The sequence below is a fragment of the Artibeus jamaicensis genome, unplaced genomic scaffold (genome assembly GCF_021234435.1).
Source record: "Artibeus jamaicensis isolate MK-2021 breed Jamaican fruit bat unplaced genomic scaffold, CSHL_Jam_final contig_490, whole genome shotgun sequence".
Lineage (NCBI taxonomy): Eukaryota > Metazoa > Chordata > Mammalia > Chiroptera > Phyllostomidae > Artibeus > Artibeus jamaicensis.
The window spans coordinates 8,158,914-8,176,719 of NW_026521861.1; the positions used below are offsets into that span (position 1 = coordinate 8,158,914).

Genomic DNA, 17,806 nt, shown 5'->3' on the forward strand with positions numbered 1-17,806 from the left:
ATTTGCAAAAGAGGGACAGCAGAGCATGAAACCAGGCATGGGGCCCTTTTAAGGACGGGGTCCTGTGAAGCTGCCCCGGTCCCACACTCACATAACAGGAGGCCCTGACTACTGGACTGGGAAGGGCAGGGCAGAAAGAGAGATCTAGAAGGCAGAGTCCTGGGCCCTGGTAATCTGCTGGATGTGGGAAGTGAGGGAGCAATCCAGCTGACAGATGACCTTCCTATAGTGGTTGCCAGGCCACCACACTGCTTACTAGACACCCCCTTAGGTGGCCCGTGATCAACTCTAATTTACTAATATGTCTAAACTTCACCCCCCCCCACCCTGCCCCCACTTCTTCCTCCTGCTGCCCAGCCAGATCTGTTTCTGCAGGGTCCCTAGCTACAGGCGTCCCAGTTACCCCAGTTTAAGACCCAGGGTCACCCTCTACTCCTCTTTCTCTACCCCAGCCCTTCTGGAAGGTTACTTCCTAAATGTTTCTCCCGTCTGTGTGGCCTCTGCAGGCGCTGCTATCACTGTCAAGTTCCCAGCCGTTATCAGCTCGGCCTGGATTACCCTCGGAAGCCTCCTATCTATCTGCCTTTCTGACTCAGGTCTGGATGCCACACCCACTCTCCAATAAAACATCTGTCCTCCACCGTGCTGCCTCAGGGAGGTCAACAACTGCTCACCTGACCGAGTCACCAAGTAAGACCCCTCACCCTGAGGCTGCTCCAGCCAAAGGATAAAATCAAAATGCCTTACATAGCACTCAAGGCCCCAGGTCACCTGACCCTGCTTCATTTTCTAGTAAATGCCAGAAGTGCCTTAGTTTCCTACACATCACCATGCTGGCTGTTTTTGTTTTGTTTTCTTTACTTCGAGCAGTTTCCTCTGCTTAGAATGCCTTCCGCCCTACCCCTCCATGGCCTGGCTAACCTCAGTTTATTCTTCAAAGTTTGCCTTGTTCTCTTCTGCTCTGAGAGGCTTTCTCCAGCCGCCTCCCAGCTCCCCAATACACATACACCCTGGATGGTCTTCCACACTGACTACAGGAGCTTAGGCCTGGGGCTGGGCCAGGTCTCCTGTTTGGGCTGGTGGCAGCTGGAGCTGTGAGTCCTGCAGGCTTCGGTGTCCAGCACCCAATCCAGAGCCTCCCATGTAGGCGTACCTGTGCGTCTCTGGGCTAGATGTCTGGGGGTGGGTGTCCCTGGGGACACTGGCAGAGCAGATTTCAGGGAAGGCTGGCACATACAACCCCAAAAGAGAAAGAAACTCCCCCCATCACATCTTCATTAAGACCTCCCTGGCAGGGCAGCACCTCCGGCTGAGCACAGCTGTGACCCAGGGCAATGCGTGCTGGCACGTGTCCAGTTGACTGCATCTGATTTCAGAATTTGATTTCTGCTTCCTTCTAAAAACCTCATTCCCTGATGACGGCAGTAGCCCAGCCCCTCTAGTGGAGGCAGGCTGTTTTCCACTAAGCCACTAAGCACCCCCCCCCCCTCAGCTAACAATAAAATAGTTGGTCTCCAACATGAGGGTGGAGACGTGTTTCCCTCCCAGGTGTCCCTGCAGCTAGCAGAACATGGCCCAAAGCTGACCCTCAATAAATCCTTGAATGGGTGACCGGTGTCCAGTTCCCCAAGACCGAGGATGGGAAGCCCGAATCTGCTGGGGACTGGTGGGGGGCAAATAGCCCGAGATTGTACTTGATCCACACATAATCCCCCCAAATCCAGAAGCCACCTGGACAGTTGGCTGGACTGAGCTTCGACAATGGATGTATGATGCTGCTGTAGCTGGTTTCACGACAGGTTTTCCAGGGGCCAGAAAACGGCTCCTTGAAAAACAATTATTCTGATGATTATTGGAGTGTGACCGAGAAAAGGACTGTTTACCCTTTAAGGAGAGAATTCATTTGGAAAGATTAATTGCTCTTCTCCCTCCGTTTCTATTGGTAGGTACTTTTATTGTGAAAAATCGCATACAGAAAAGTGGAGAAACAGTGTAACAAACACCGTGGTACCCATGACCAGGCTTCAACTACACCAATACAAGCCCTATTCCAACTCATCTAAAAGCCACCCCTTGAAATAATCCCAACTATCACGTCATTTCACGCGTAAAGACCGGCAGGGATCAGAATTCTGATCAGAATTTCCGATTCAGCTGGGCACAATGGCCAGGGCTCCCCTCGCCCTGCGTAGCACAGTGCCTGGTGCAGCCCCCAGCAGGTTCCGGACCGACGTCTATGAAACTCAAACCCCGATCGATAGCGCGGCACAGACGAGGCCTCCTCCGCTCCCTCCTCTTCCCGCACATCTCGGCCTCGTGGAGTTCCTGACACCACGGCGGAGGCCCTCGGTGATGCGCGAGTGAGTCTCTCCGCGCGAAGCCACAGAGAGGACAAGGGAGGAGCCTTCCACTTCCTCTTTCTCCCGCTGACTAATCCTCGGCGCCCTCCCCGCGCGTCCGGCCCCCGGGGGCGTGGCCCAAGCCCGAAGGGGCGGGGAAACACCCATATTCGGCCTTATATGGGCAGCCACGTCACAGCGCTCGAACTCCACTTAAGACGCGGCGCTGCAGGCGGAATCCCCGGCTTCTGGGGCGGCGAGTGGTCTGGCAGGGCGCCGAACGTGTGGGGCGGGAAAGAAGAGTTGAGCGACCTCCCGGGCGCCGGGCTCCGTAGGCCGGCTGCAGGCCCGCAGGCCGCCCTCCCGCGCCTCGCCAGTGCGCACCCTGGCCGTGAGCACCTGCGCGGCGAGGGGCCGCTGGGCGGCATGAAGGTCACGTCGCTCGACGGTCGCCAGCTGCGGAAGATGCTGCGAAAGGAGGCGGCGGCGCGCTGCGTGGTGCTGGACTGCCGGCCTTACCTGGCCTTCGCCGCCTCCAGCGTGCGCGGCTCGCTCAACGTCAACCTCAACTCGGTGGTTCTGCGGCGAGCCCGCGGCGGCGCGGTGTCTGCGCGCTACGTGTTGCCCGACGAGGAGGCGCGCGCGCGGCTCCTGCAGGAAGGAGGAGGCGGCGTGGCTGCCGTGGTGGTTCTGGACCAGGGCAGCCGCCACTGGCAGAAGCTGCGCGAGGAGAGTGCCGCGCGAGTCGTGCTCACCTCGCTGCTCGCCTGTCTGCCCGCTGGCCCGCGGGTCTACTTCCTCAAAGGTGAGCGGGTGGGGGTCGACTGTCCCCTGTCACCCTTCTCCCCAGGCTCCTCACGCCAGGCGCCCTGCTCGGCTCTGGAGCCCAGGAAGTCTCCACCTGCGGGAGTCGACACCCGGGCTTGACGCGCGCTCGGGAGGGCACTGCCGGTGTGTAGCGCTTCCCTCTCCCCACCCGCGTTCCTCGAAAGCGCTTGACAACTTGTCCCCCTGGGTGGGTGGGGTGGCTACGCAGCTGGGGATGCTGCTTGTTAGTTGTTTGGGAGCTATCAGCCCTTGCTGGGCGCGGGCCCTGAATTCTGGGCCCTGGATCCTGGCATGGGCTTCGCCGGCCTTCGCGGAGCCTGGGCTCTGAGCATTTTAGACATAGACATATCCGGCGAGATCAGCAGGTCGCGACCACCCCCCCAGGAGTGTGGCGCCGCGATGTCCCCACTCTTCCCGCCTGGACAATTAACATACTTTAGGCTGTGTCTTCACTGACCCCTCTTGCCTTTTTGACCCTGGCGAGTCCCTCCCCTTCCTTTCCTTTTCATTTTATTGCTTTCCTCCGGCTCCCCTTCCCCCCTCCAGGCCTTTCTCTAGATTAAGTTGGAGCTAACAGCCTTCCCACCCTTTTCACTTCCGCCCTCCCTTTCCCTGGGATCATCCTGGGTCTTGAGCTGAGCCGGTTGGCTGGCGAGCCAGGACCTAGGAGGGGTGGTGGAGGGCATTCCGTCGCTTTTGGTTTGAGCCTCCCTTTACACCTGCTGAGGAGATGACTTTGATTTCCTGTGGAGGGTGGGTGATTAACTCTAAAAGCCAGAGAATAGATTTCTGGATTATTTCCTATAACAACTCCCTCCAGTCTTATATTTGAGTCCTTAGCCCGCAGTGCAGAGTTGAAAGCTCAGATCAGGCCACACCCCAAAGCCCTGCCCACCCAAAAGCCTGGACCTTAAGATGTAGCAGGGATGTAGTTCAGAACTCAGGTTGGTGAGCTGAGAGTAAGGGCCCTGTTTTAAAACCTTGCACTTTTGGGGAATTTTGCACACCTCCAGGCCAGGAGATTCCTGAAGCTTCCGCCCCTATTAGCGCCCGTGCTGGTTCCTGTTAGGGAGATGACAAAGGCCTACGATGGTAATCTTCCTTGTCAGCCAGCCTCAGCCCCCAGCTGATGATGGAGGGCTGCCCTCCGAACTTGCAGAGGTTTCTACACATGGCCCCTGATTTCTCTTCCTGATGTGGTTTTTGTCTCTTGTTGTTACTTCCACCTCCCCAGTAGCATGAAAGATGTGTTTCAGGAAACCCCTCCTGGTCTTATCTCTGCTCCCCACCCCACTGGGGCCATGCTGACAGTTTAGAGGTTGTTGCCACAGGAAGTAGGTAGTTCTGTAGACTTCCATCTCAGAAAAAATTAATGTGTAAATGTTTCTAAAGGAAAGAGACACATATGTAAAAATTTGAACACAAAGCCTTCCCAATGAAAAGGGGGGTTTCTGCACACCCTTAGAACCTAGTTTTTTCCCAGAGACAGCCACCAACTATTTCCTGTTCATCTTTAAAGTTAATTTTGCATGAGTATCCTTGAAAAATAGGATTTTGTACATTTCCTGTCCCTGCTTCTTTCACCCAACTAGATCTTGGGAGACTTGTTCATATCAGAGCACTCATGCCTAGTTCACTCTTTTTAAGAAAAGATTTTATTTATCTGTTTTTAGAGAGAGGGGAAGGGAGGGAGAAGGAGGGAGAGAAACTTTGATGTGCCAGAGAAACATCAGTGTGTGATTGCCTCTCGCACGCCCCCAACTGGGGACCTTGCTCACAGCCCAGGCATGTGCCCCAACTGGGAATCAAACCAGTGACCTTATACTTTGCAGTATAGCACCCATCCCACTGACCCACACCATTCACGGCTGGTTCATTTTTAAAACCAGTCCCCTAGTGATAGCTGGTAGGTTGCTGCCAGCCTCACTCTGAAACAATGTGGTGGAGTATATTTTTATCCAAATGTTTTTGCACGTGCATTATCTTTCAGTAAATTTGGAGGCTTGCCTGGTTGAAAGTTACGTGCATTTTAAATTTCAGTAAAAATTGCTTGATACTTCTGCTTATAACACTACTAAACTTAAAGTTGTTGCCAAAGAAAAATTTTATTTCCTTACCTAACTCATGTCCACATATGAGTTCAGATTTAATCTAGTGGTATCTCCGATTTTAGGGGGACAGTGCCTTTTGTACTCCCTTAATCTAGCCCTCGTTCCCCCTCCCATCACCAAAAACCTGTATTCAGTCGTGAGTTGATGACCAAATGGCTCTGTTGGTGCATATTTATATATAGCGTCCGTGCACTTTGCTCTGCTCCCCTGGTAATGTGATGGTGATCAAACACAGAATCACTCTGAAGAGGGTTGAAGCAGCCAAAAGAATTGCCAAGGCTCTCAAGTGAGGCACCAGAGAGGAATGTTCTGTCTCTCCACGCCTCTGATGGGAGTGGGTGAGAGACAAAGACCATCTAATCTAGAGGACTCTTCCTGACCCCAGCTTGAAGAGGCAGGGCCCTGTTTATCTGTCCCGCAGCTACACTGAGACTCAGTGTCTGCCTGTCTTATTTTGTCAACAGGCATTCAGGACCCAGCCTACACCCGCACCTCCTTTCCGTTCCCCTGGCAGTCAGCTCTTAAGTGCTCTATTTAAAGTCAAGAGATGCGGTAGCCTGAAGGCTTCTATTTCCCAAGCCTTCTCCTGAAGTTTGGGAGGGTCTGGGCTACTCTTACTCCAGATTCCCATACCATATCACTCATTTTGTCTCCTGGAACCCCAAATGTTGAGGCACAGGCATGGGAAATGATTTGCTAACTTCCTCTTCCAAGGAAGCTCTGGGTCAGTGTAAGTGTGGCTTCTCTCTGCCTCCTAGGAGAGAAGGGGGCCATGGGCAGTGGTTGGTAGGGAGGGGTACACTGAGCCACAAATACCTACCTCCATCCCCTACTGGCATGGCCTTCGGTCATGACCAGGAACACGGTCCCTGTGGAGGACCAGAAGCTCGTCTAGGGAGGCCCAGTGGGCTATTTGTTGAAGTGACTACAGAGGAGATCCGGGTGTACTAAATGGGGGCAGGGGCAGTTCCAGCTAGCTGAGAGGAAGCAGTAATGGCAAGGTGACTCATTCGAGGAATTGGCTGCTTGGGAGGGAGCTGGAGACTGCCATGTAATCCATTAATCATTTGTCTACTGCAGGGGTCTTAAAAAACCACCATGTGCTCTACTGTGGGGCTGTCACAAAACCAAAAGACAAAAGAAAAAGGGGGGCTTTTGGAGAATCCATGGCCTCAGAATGCATATCGTTAATTGATGATTTGACACCCACATGAATTCTCTAGGCCAGAAAAGACAGAAGCAATGGTCTTTTTATCTTTCTTTTTTTTTGGAGGCTATAAGAATTACCTTTGGTCCCTTTGGATTTGGATTGGAAGCAAAGGATTTCCCCAGGCCCGGCTGCCTGTTCACCTAGCATTCCTCAGCATCCTGAGGCTTCCGAGGCCGGGTTTTTACTTGGTTCTTCCCCACTGGGTATACTGGGCCTAAAAAAGCTTATTTTTATATACATACACTCACATTTTACCTTAAGTGATCCATTTGGAAAGGTTTAAATGTAATATTAAGAAATTTTACAGAATTGTGCCTGGCTGGTGTGGTTCAGTGGATTGAACACAGGCCTGCAAACCAAAAGGTCACCCGTTCGATTCCTAGTCAGGGCACATGCCTGGGTTACGAACCAGATCCCCATTTGGGGGCGTAGGAGGGGCAACCAATCGATGTATCTCTTGCATATTAATGTTTCTCTCCCTTACTTCCCTTCTCTCTAAAAATAAATAAAATCTTTTTTTTAAGTGTTTTTACAGAATTGTACCTGTCAGTACAGTAGTCGACTAATCCGTTTGAGGACATGTAGGGAACAGAAAGCTCAGGAGGGAAGGGTAATAAGGAAATTTAAAGGGAGGGTACCTACCCTTAGGAAAGGTTAATCAGGAAAGGTTTTACTTGTTGGGGCTGTGGTTTAAGTTCAGAAGGCCCATTCCTCCAGTTTGGTTTGGAAGGTAATAACCTAGACTGATCATTCTGATTGGACCTATGGAGAGAATTGTTAGAAGTGTTCTTAGCTGTTTTATTACCCTGAGTTAAATCTCATGTTAGCCTCCATTCTCTTATGAATGGAGGAGGTTTCCTCTATTATTCCAGTTAAGAGGGCAGGCTGGGGATGAAATGGACTCGTTTAGGAGTCTCTTTCTTCTTGAAAATTAATGAAATTCTGCATAATCACACCTGCATTTTAGATAAACAAGAGACAAAAATGGCTTTTGTTTTCTAGAGGGATTTGGTTAATATTTGCCAGAAGTCAGCTATATTTCCTTTCACAGTTTAAGCTGCTTCTGATAGACACAAAAAGTTAATTATTGCCTCTCTGACCTATAGCTTTTTAAAAGAGTGTGTGCTTGTCTATGTGTGTATGTAGAACCTATTTATATACTGTAAAACTGTTAGCTGGTTTGGCTCAGGTTTTCATATGACCAAAATCTACATTAGCCTAATATTTTTGACTATTTCACATTCAGGGTGTTGATTAATTGTGGGTGTTTTCTGACAGCCTCAGAAATCTATGCTTATATCCGTCTTGTTTTGTTTTGTTCTGTTTTGTAGGAGGATATGAGACCTTCTACTCAGAATATCCTGAGTGTTGCGTGGACGTAAAACCCGTTTCACAAGAGAACATAGAAAACGAGACTGCCCTCATCAGCCAGTGTGGGAAACCAATGCTCAGCATCAGCTACAGGCCAGCTTATGACCAGGTACGTGGTGAGGAAGCGCAGTTGTGGCGCCTGGCCCCCATTCCTTCCTCGGCACCCCAACTCTTCCTCTCCCGGCTCAGCAACCTCAGTTGCTTCTTTTGTGGATCAGACTTTTGGCAGAGCCTCTAGCTTTAGAGAGCCTCTGCTGCTTGCCAACTTGAGTTTCCATCCAAGAGTAAATGGGCTTCCGTCCAGCAAACAAGCTGACGAGAGCAAATGAGCCACAGGATGCTTGACAGCTTCTGGAGAAAAGAGGAAGTGAACAGTGCATTATTATTAGCTGGCCTGGGAGGTGCAGAGAAGCGTCGAAATATTGGTTTAGGTTTCCCTGAAGACTTTTCAGAGCTGACTTTCAGGCTTCCTGTGTTGATCTTCTCTGTAATTGTTCATGCTCTGCAGTTGGCGCATGCTAACCCAGCACCTCACTGGTGATTTTTAACTGAGATGACATGGGGGTGGAGGAACGAGGAAGGATGGCTGTAGAGAAACTCCGGTTTGGATGGCTGAGCAGAGTTGTCTTAAGGGTTTTTGTTGCTTATAATTTCATTAATTCTGGAACCAGAGGAGATCAAGAGATACTAGGAGGATTATATATTGCTACTAAGGTGTGTTTTTTTTCCTTCAAAAAGTTGTACTTTGTGATAACTCAATAAAGGAGGTGTAATGTAGAAGGGAGGAGGGTGAGGGAAAAGGCAGAAAAGGACTCAAATCTGGCTGAAACCAAAGAGCAAAACCCACCTTCCCACTTTATAGAGGAAAAAAAGCTGTTCTACGGCTCGTGAGATGGTGGCTTGGTGGAGAATCCTATAGCTGGCTCCCTGGCAATGTAGACCTGGAACCAGTTCTGACTCCCTTCTCTGGTTCTTTTCAGGACCTCATTCTGTTTTCCGCACACCTTCTTTTGGAAAAGGGCTCTTCTCTTCTAAGCACCTGACTTGTGGGAGGAACTTTTCAAAATTTCCCCCCCAAATATGAACAAACCCAAAATCATAAGAAGGAAGATTTATAGATGCTGCCTAGAAATGCCAGCTGCCTGCCATGAGCAGAGAGAGTCCTGGGGATAAATTCCAAGTGAAGCCCAGTGACCTTTCCTTGAATGGGATCATAGGTCAGAAAGCCTATTAGCTTGGCAAGGTGCCAGGGTTTTATTTTGTTTGTTTTCCTTTATTAAAAATACACTCAACGAATCCTCAGTTTACAAGCTATGGGCATCCAGCTGAGCTGGATTTCTCTTTTTGTTTATTGTTTGGTTTGTTTTCCCCCCTTGTTTCTCAGAAAATGAAAGAGAAACAAGAGTTGACAGGATGTTGTAAAAGCGTTGCAGACCTTTGGCCCGTGGGGAGGACCGGGGAGGCCCTGCTATGTCTCCAGGGCTCATCTGGGGAAACCCCTAGCACTACTTCCTAGAAGCCAGTCGAGATCCTGTTAATCTTTGGGGTTTCTGAGGGCCCCTGGCTGCTTCCTCTTGCGTCTACACAGAAGATCCAGAAAAGGAAAGAAACATGGTTTCAGGGATATGTTGGGCTAAGCTCCAGAAGAAATTGGATAGGATCCCAGGCTTGCTGTGTCCCCGGTTCCCAGGCACTAAAGTGAGGATGAGATCTCCCTAGTTACATCTACCTAAAGTGCTAAGCCCAGGGGCCGGCCATAGTAAGTCCTAATAAAAATAGCGGCTGTTACTGTTACTACCTTTTACAAAATCCTCTATCACAGTGATGTTCAACCTGTTTCATCTCGTGGCATACATAAACTAGTTAACTGAAATTTTGTGGCACACCAAAACATATTTTTTTGTTGTTGATCTGACCAAAAAATAGGTATAACATTGATTGGTTTACAAATAATAATAATAATAACTGCTTTTTTGTCCCAAAGTGACTTTTTAAAAAATCAGGTGGCTATATTTGTATATAGATTCCTGGTATCAAGAATTAACCAATCAGATGTAATTTTATTCTGAGATGTGACCAATAAGATGCAATTCTATTATGTGAGCTATGTACTTATGGGTCAAGACAGGGCATTCACAGAAGCCGGCTATTGTTGTTTTGGCTGTTGTCATTTTTTTTATTTGACAATCTAAGAGAAAAGAAGTTAGTGCCCCTGATTAAATGTCAGGGATTGTGTGTTTTAAAAATCCTTGCGGCACACAAGTTGGAAATCTCTGCTCTGAAACTTTCTTCCAAGTGGCCAAACTGGTCTTTGCTTAAACACTTGACTTCTCTGGAAAGAAAAAGCAAACACTACATGTGGGGGAATGTGAGTCGCCTGCTGCTGGTCCCTGTCTCGTGGCCCTTTTCCTATTATGGGTCTGGCAGAGCTTCCATTCTACTCTTATTCCAGGACAGGAAATGGAAACACAGGAAGCGGATGGATGATATGGAAGAGGCTCCCAAAGATACAGCCACTGTCCCTCCAGCCCATTGTTTTCCTCTAAATCTCCAGGGCCTCCATTGTGCCAACTATCACAGGCCTTTCTCCCTTTGTTTCTTTCTCTCTTCTCTCCCTCTCTTCTTCCCTTCCTCCCTCCCTCCCCCCCTTCCTTTCTTAAGGTTGAGAGTATTTATTTATTTGTGTACCTGGGAGGCTGGCCCCTAAACTTAATTGTCTAGCTCTGAGCCTTGGCTGTGAATGGGTGCAAGAATGGGTCCTGGAGCCCCTGTCTAGTGCAGTGGAACCCGGTGACCAGAGGTGGGATGCCCCTGAGTCAGCAGCTGCCAACAGTAGCAGAATGAGAAAAGAAGAATGGAGTCCCAGAAATGTTAAAACTGCCAGAGTCTGACCAGCTAGCAATTCCTTTTCGCTTTGCCTTGGGGTGGGTGATCTCTGGTTGTAATGGGGGTCCTCCTTAACAAGAAAGCTGGTGTTGGGATGATCTCCCAAAAGGCAGAGGATGTAAGCCTCTCTCACCAAAACTTTCTGCCCCACATGAAGAAGATCGTGACTGGGAGAAGCCCCTCTGCTCCCGGCCTAACAGCTTTTCCTTGTTTGAGGATTCTGGGTAGATAGGGCTCTTTTCACTTCTGACAGGAATGCTTTTAGAGGGAGAGGGAGCGCATTTTTAACATCTCTGAAAACGGATGCATCTTACCATCAGCAGTGTCCCGAGTTCGATGAAATACACTATGTAAAACATCAAGACTGTGAGGGGTGGAACTCACCTCTTTGAACCCTTCTCCGTCTTATCTAGAAAGAAACCGAAGCTGCCCCAAGTTGAAGGGCTTGCCCTGTGCTTTCAGGTCAGCTAGAACTTTAACACAGGCGTCTGCATTCCCCCATCACACCACACTGCTCCTCATCCTTGTCAGCACGGGGCGGCTCCTGGCCCTTCCTACCTCCTTGTTATGTGTAAGAAAATAGAAATCTTTGTTGTCACTGAGTCACCCCATGTAGGGTAGAGAGTCTGCCAGGAGGGAGGCTTCACTCAACTCTTGGTTGAGTGGCCTCTGAACTCTCTACCTGGAAACCAGGCAGGGAACCTCCCACCTTAAAACAAATAGGTCGGGGTTGTTTTGTTTCCTCAAGTGAGCAGGCTGATCCAATATTTCCTGCTTGTCCTCTGCCCCTGTTTCCAGGGCGGCCCAGTTGAAATTCTTCCGTTCCTCTACCTTGGAAGTGCCTACCATGCATCCGAGTGCAAGTTCCTCACCAACCTGCACATCACGGCCCTGCTGAATGTCTCGCGGCGGACCTCCGAGGCCTGCATGAGCCGCCTACACTACAAATGGATCCCCGTGGAAGACAGCCACACAGCTGACATTAGCTCCCACTTTCAAGAAGCAATAGACTTCATTGGTAGGTTCAGCCATTCCCCCTCAACTGTTCTGGGTGCCTTGTAGGGACACAAGTTCTTGGATTTTGACGTACTGATGGTGGCCACCTTTGCGGAGAAGGAAAGTGTCTTCCATATGTAGCCACCAAGAGTTGGAGCCAAGAAGAGATGCAGTCACCCAAAAGGCAGCGGGGAAGGTTTGAGTTGCTATTGATAGTAGCTTTAATTCACAAGATAAATTAATACAGTTTCATGGCAATACTCACTACCATTTGTGTTATGGTTTCTAGCTGGGTGGGAAGCAATAGCGCATTCGTGCGAAATCTCTACGCAAGGGAAGCAGGCAAGAGAGATCATCCTATCTGTGCTTCTCCATAGGCTGGGATATTTTTAAAAGCAAACAGAAGGATTGAGAGAGCATTACTTATGCACGAAGCCCCAAGGGCCCCAGCGGCTTTCCATACTTTTTAGCAAACTGCTTTGGGGGCAATTTGTTTTGCATTTCCAGCTAATTTTGGATTACAGATAGCACCTGACTCAAGCTCCACACTTTGTGCACAGAAAGGGTGGCATCTTTTGCATCCTTTCTCTAATTTTGTGAATCAGTTACCATTTACTCTGTTGTGTAGGCCTGATAACCTCTGTTCACTGTCTGTTCCCTTGGCCTTGGATTTCCAGCTCCTCCATGTAGCTTGATTATTCTCCCATTGGACATCCTCTCTTTCTCCCATTGTTCTCTCTGGAGACTGAGCTTTTTTTCTGCCTCAAATTTGTGAGCACCATTCCCCAACCAAATGGTCTTGCCTATCATTCTGGAGTTCTTCCCCTTGAACATGCATGGTTGTTACAGCTGAGGTGTGATTTTCCCATATCTTGTTCAGAAGGATCTTGGAGGGGAAAGGCATGTGTTAGGCATAGCAATACTTAGTGCAGGTAGCAATTAAAGGTCTCCCTTCAGCCACATAATGGCCCTCTTTATTCATCACACATGACTTCTTTTCCATGGGGAACCGTTGAGAAACTCACTGGAGGCCTATCTTCCTTGTCCTCTGAGCCTCTCAGCTGAGGTGGTCCCTTTGGAGCCTCAGAGAGGCAGCCTAAATGATGGGTTCAGGGTGGGAAAGCCTTGACCTGTTCTCCCTCTCCCTGGGAATACCTTGCTCTTCTCAGCCTGATAGCTATTCAGTGAGGTCATGAAACCCGCCCCCGTGCATTTCTCAGAAAGCTCCCTCCCCATCCTGTGTGTGCATTGTGTCTGTTTGTGTACATAACCACACACACCCACGGTGTTTTGAAAGCACAGGATGCTTTCCCCCAGTCTCCTTGCCCTGCTGATGGAAGGAGGGACTGAAGCTGAGCCATGCCCTGACCCCTTCCAAGGGAAAGGCCATAGGAGGGCCACATGGAAAGCAACGCCCAAGGGGTAGAGTGGGATCCAGATGCAGTGCACTCTAGGCCTTCTGCTTTTTTGGATGTGCCATTGGGCCAATTAAAAGCTAGACAGATAGACTACAAGGAGGCCAAGAGAGGAACAAAGGAAAATGAGAGTCACAACCCTATAATCCTAGGGACTTGGGGTCCCATTTGAATGAGTTTACAGGGCCTGTTTTTTTCTTTTGAGTCAGAGACTGAATAGGGAGCACCTCTAATGAGCTATGGCAGGGTGTCCTTAGATGGGGAAGCTCCGGGGTTCCTTCTTGACTCCTCAGAAACTTGATCTTTCACATCTTGCAGATTCATTTGCAAACTCCTTGAACTTGAGGAGGTAGGTAGGAGAGAGGGCTGACTTTTTATTTGCCCTTCAAAAATCTTAAATGTTTTTGCATATCATGCCTGCAGTGTGCCACGTACATCTAACTTCCTGTGATGTAATTGTTTCTTTCGTACCAAGAGAGCGACTTGGAAAGATTGTAGTTTGTGGTTTTTATTTTTACTTGATGTGTTTTATATGTTTAACCTTTTACCCCTTCCCATTTTTAACAGTTGTAGCTGTTAAAAACAGTTGGGGGACAGGAGTGGAACAGAAAAGGAGGGCACCCTCCCTTTTATCATACTGAGCTAAAGATTACTAACTGGTGGGGGTAGCTTTATAGTAGTGACTCCCATTGTTGTGCAAGATGGAGTTTGCGAAAGCCATTTATGTCCTCCGCCTAGTAAGCATCACTCAGCCAGGGCTACAATTAGTGGCTATACACTATATATTGTATGTTTGGTAGTGGGAACCCTGGGAGCTGGGCCAAGTGTCCTGCCCTGGCACAGCTAGACAGGGAGCCTGCCTGGGGAGGCCAGGAGGTGTCTACCAAGATGGGGGGGGGACTAGGTCATCACCATTACCACTGAGACATGAAGAGACAGGAATTGCTTTTCTAAGTCGGTCTGAGCCTGGGACCTTCTCAGAAAAATGCACATACCTGATGAAAATTTTCATGCAATTTTAAAGCTTGTCCAATGCCCTCTTGAAGACCATCCAGGTTAAGATGGCATCCCTAGGAAGGGATTACCCCAGGTCTAGAACGTTCAGTGGTAGAATCTGTGCAGGTGTCCTGGAGCACTGAAAAGCAGCTCTGAGGATCAGGAAGGGTCCTACATGGCAACAGACGCTATGGGACCCCAAAAGCTCCGTCCTCACCAGTGGGGACTGAAGTCTGGCAGGAGCCCAGTGTAGGACCACAGCGGTTGAGCAGGCATGACAGTTTGATAACTAGGTCACTTCTGTGTTTAATTCTGGTGTTCGGCATTGTCTTTGGGCTCTAATCCCAACTCCCACTGTCTTTTCTTCCTTCCAGACTGTGTCAGGGAAAAGGGAGGCAAGGTCCTGGTCCACTGTGAGGCTGGGATCTCCCGTTCACCCACCATCTGCATGGCTTACCTCATGAAGACCAGGCAGTTTCGCCTGAAGGACGCCTTCGATTACATCAAGCAGAGGAGGAGTGTGGTGTCGCCCAACTTTGGCTTCATGGGCCAGCTCCTGCAGTATGAATCTGAGATCCTGCCTTCCACGCCCACCCCTCAGGCTCCCTCCTGCCAAGGGGAGGCAGCCAGCTCTTCCTTCATAGGCCATTTGCAGACACTGAGCCCTGACATGCAGGCCTCCTACTGCACATTCCCTACCTCAGTGCTGGCACCAGTGACCACCCACTCGACGGTCTCAGAGCTCAGCAGGGGCCCCATGGCCACCGCCACATCCTGCTAGAACTTAATGGGGCAACCCGCCCAGCCCCAAGAACAACTGTGATTTTGTTTTTTAAACTCGTGAACATTTCATACCTGTGCAATACTGAAGACCCTGCTCTGTCCCACCACCCCAGTGGGTTGGTAAGGGGTCACCAGGCTTGCAAACCAATTTCAGACTGACCTCGGGGATAGGTTCTTGGGAACTGAAGGAAGGCCAAGCCATCACAAGAGCACAGCCTGTGCTGACTACTGTACTTCCAGACCCCCTGCCCTCTCAGGACTGCCCAGTCCTGGCACCTCAAAGTTCGCCTTTTCATTTCAAGCGTAAGGCAATAAACACCTGCAACAACCTGGGAGAAAGCAGTTGCTAGACTGCAAGAAAAGGCAGTTATGATGCCACTGCATCCTGAAGGAAGCACAATCTCCACCTTACTTTTTTAACTTTGGCAGTCTTCGTACCTGTCTGTCGCTTCAGGGAATAGCTGATCATCTAGTCAGGAAAGGAACACTCCAGGGTTCATAGGGACCCAATATATATGCCCATTCGAACCCTCATATCTTTTTGAGATTTTCTCTTGGGTCCCATGGAGACAGTTTGTTGAGGTAGCAAGACATTGACATTTCTGGGTTGCCTTTTCACTGTGGGTTCTTCCCTGACTTTGGACTTTGGCATGACTCTTACTCATACTTGAACCTTTCTCGTTGCACCTCTACTCAAAGCAACTCTTGTATCCTTTTGAAGAGTTTTTAGACCATAGACCAAAAATCACCCGTTTGAGGTGGTGGCAGCGCGTACCAGGAGAAAAAGGGTAGCTACTGCCCGGGTCAGTGTCATTGACAGTCTTTTCCCCAGCTTGCTGTTCTTGTATGTGCTTGTCTTGTCTCTTGTGACACTTGTTTTCCTCCTACCCGTGAGGGTTGTCTTCAAGCTGTTGATTTCACAGTGTGGTACTACTTTTTTGTCTATAGGTTATTTCTCCAGGGGAAAGGCAATAATTTCTTTAAATCCATACGAATGTGAAGAGAAGCAGTATGTAACTGGTTGCTGTTGTTGTTCTCGGTTTTTTATAGTGTAAAATAAAAATAGTAAAAAGAAACTTCTCCATGTTGGTGAATTGGGGTAAGGGACAAATAAATCCATTCAGGGGGAAACCGGCCAGCTTCACTGGGTATTATTTCCAGAGGCACCGGAGGGTGATGGGTGGTGGATTGTGGCTGTAGGCGTGAGGCTGCGCATCTGCTCATGAGCTAGTGACATAACAATACAGAACAGAATGCCTTCCAACGGAGAGGCTTCCCTAAGCTCTCTTGCAAGAGAAATCCTTGTGTGCAGGCCACGGTGAGGTGGTCAGCGCATCTGCTCTCTCTGGGCTTTTCACTCCCATGAGCCCAGGCTAGGAGTTCAACTGGAACCTCAGATTTTTCATCTATAAAATGAGCGAACTGAGGTAGATGATCCCCAAATCTCTGAAAACTCGAGGTCCTGGATTCCAGCACACCTGAGCACCGAAAGGCTTGTGGTCAGCCTTTCGCTGCCAGTGCCTGGCACGTGGCAGACACTCAGCAAAAGGGAAAATGGCCAAGGAATGGAGAAGTGAACTAGGTGAAGGTTCACCTTGAGTGCCTGGGCCCCACGCCCCACCCCATTTTACCCTTGGAACTAATTCTACCAGATAATCTCAGGAGTTCCTAGATAAATCCCTCAGTAGGTTTAAATCCAAGGCAGCATGGGTAATTGCCTTCTGAGTAATTTCCTTTGTACTGATGTCTCCCCACAGCTGGCTATACCTCCACTCCAGCCTCAGTCTAACTTTTGGGGCCTGTTTCCTAATAAGAGGGAACAGAAAACTGGCTGGGATTTATGCCACTCCAGTCAGCTGGTGCCTGGCATGAGGATTCCAACCACACCCCTAGATTCTGGGGGGCCCAAAGAGGCCTCCAGCTCCCCTAGCAGGCACCATGTCAGCAAATACCAAGATGGCTCCTGAGCCCAGGGTAGCCCACCTCTTTCCAGACATCTTAACCTCCAAGGCTTTCCTCGGGGCCTTGTTTTCCACATGCCTTTTTTCCCCATAATTTGCTTGGAAAGCCCTCAAATAGTGCCATGCAGTCTGAGGAGACAGCATTTCCTTCAGCCCATGCCCCTCATCTGCATAATCTAAGCAGGGCTTCCATGGGAGGGAAGTGGAGTGGAGAACACTAGACAGGGAGGGGGAGTCCTGGGTTCTAGTCCTCACATACCCCCAAGTCCAGAGCTTTGGAATTAATCTCCAGCCTCTGGACTGAACTTCTCCAGGGCTTGGTCCAGCTCTTGCTGGAGGTCCCTCCTTAGTTTCATGTCTCTGAACCAGTGCTCAGCCTAGTGACATGTCTGGGAAGCCTGCCCATTGTTTGGGCCTGTCCAGGTGCTGAGTGATGGGAGGGGCCTCAAGCTGGGAGCACCAGGCAGTGGGAAGCTGGGTACAAGCTGGGGTGATGTGCTAAGCCTCATCCCACTTGCTGACATTTGCTTTATTGCATTAAAGTCTTTCTCTGAAGGGTGAGTAAGTCGTCTAAATCGGGCCTGTGAGGATTACTCATAAGCCACTGAGTCATTGGAGGGTAAGCCAAGTGAAGCCCCACAGGCGGGCATGGCTCTACCTCTCCCTCCCCGAACAGTCTCCTCATCAATTACAGCTCCATTTTGGCCAAGACCAACTTTACACTGGCTTCCAGGGCTGGCTGGGGGATTAAAGTTGGTGTTTTCCCGTTTCTTCATGCTCAGGTTTTGAAGAAACACCTCTGCTGGCCTCCAGCAACATTTCAGGTAGAGCTGTGTCTGGGAGCGTCGTGGTGTTAGTTGCTCGCTATTCCGATTTCCTCTCAGGTGCATCCTAGCTCCTGAACGGGGGC

The 17,806-nt window shown here is 49.6% G+C and overlaps 1 protein-coding gene across 1 annotated transcript; it reads left to right on the plus strand.

Annotated features, from left to right (window-relative positions):
• The first annotated feature begins 2,540 nt into the window (after positions 1-2,540).
• On the plus strand, positions 2,541-16,012 carry DUSP5 (dual specificity phosphatase 5). The gene is made up of 4 exons (XM_037165601.2): positions 2,541-3,144; positions 7,820-7,968; positions 11,544-11,763; positions 14,527-16,012. Exons 1-4 carry the CDS (start codon positions 2,766-2,768, stop codon positions 14,931-14,933), a joined length of 1,155 nt encoding a protein of 384 aa, XP_037021496.1. The 5' UTR covers positions 2,541-2,765; the 3' UTR covers positions 14,934-16,012.
• The last annotated feature ends 1,794 nt before the right edge of the window (positions 16,013-17,806 follow it).

What these genes read in the sequence shown, in the direction of transcription:
- DUSP5 (XM_037165601.2), top strand. Translation starts at nt 2,766, where the DNA reads ATGAAGGTCACGTCGCTCGACGGTCGCCAGCTGCGGAAGATGCTGCGA. An exon ending in GCGGGTCTACTTCCTCAAAG is followed by an intron (nt 3,145 to 7,819) that starts GTGAGCGGGTGG and finishes TCTGTTTTGTAG; the next exon opens with GAGGATATGAGACCTTCTAC. An exon ending in ACAGGCCAGCTTATGACCAG is followed by an intron (nt 7,969 to 11,543) that starts GTACGTGGTGAG and finishes CCCTGTTTCCAG; the next exon opens with GGCGGCCCAGTTGAAATTCT.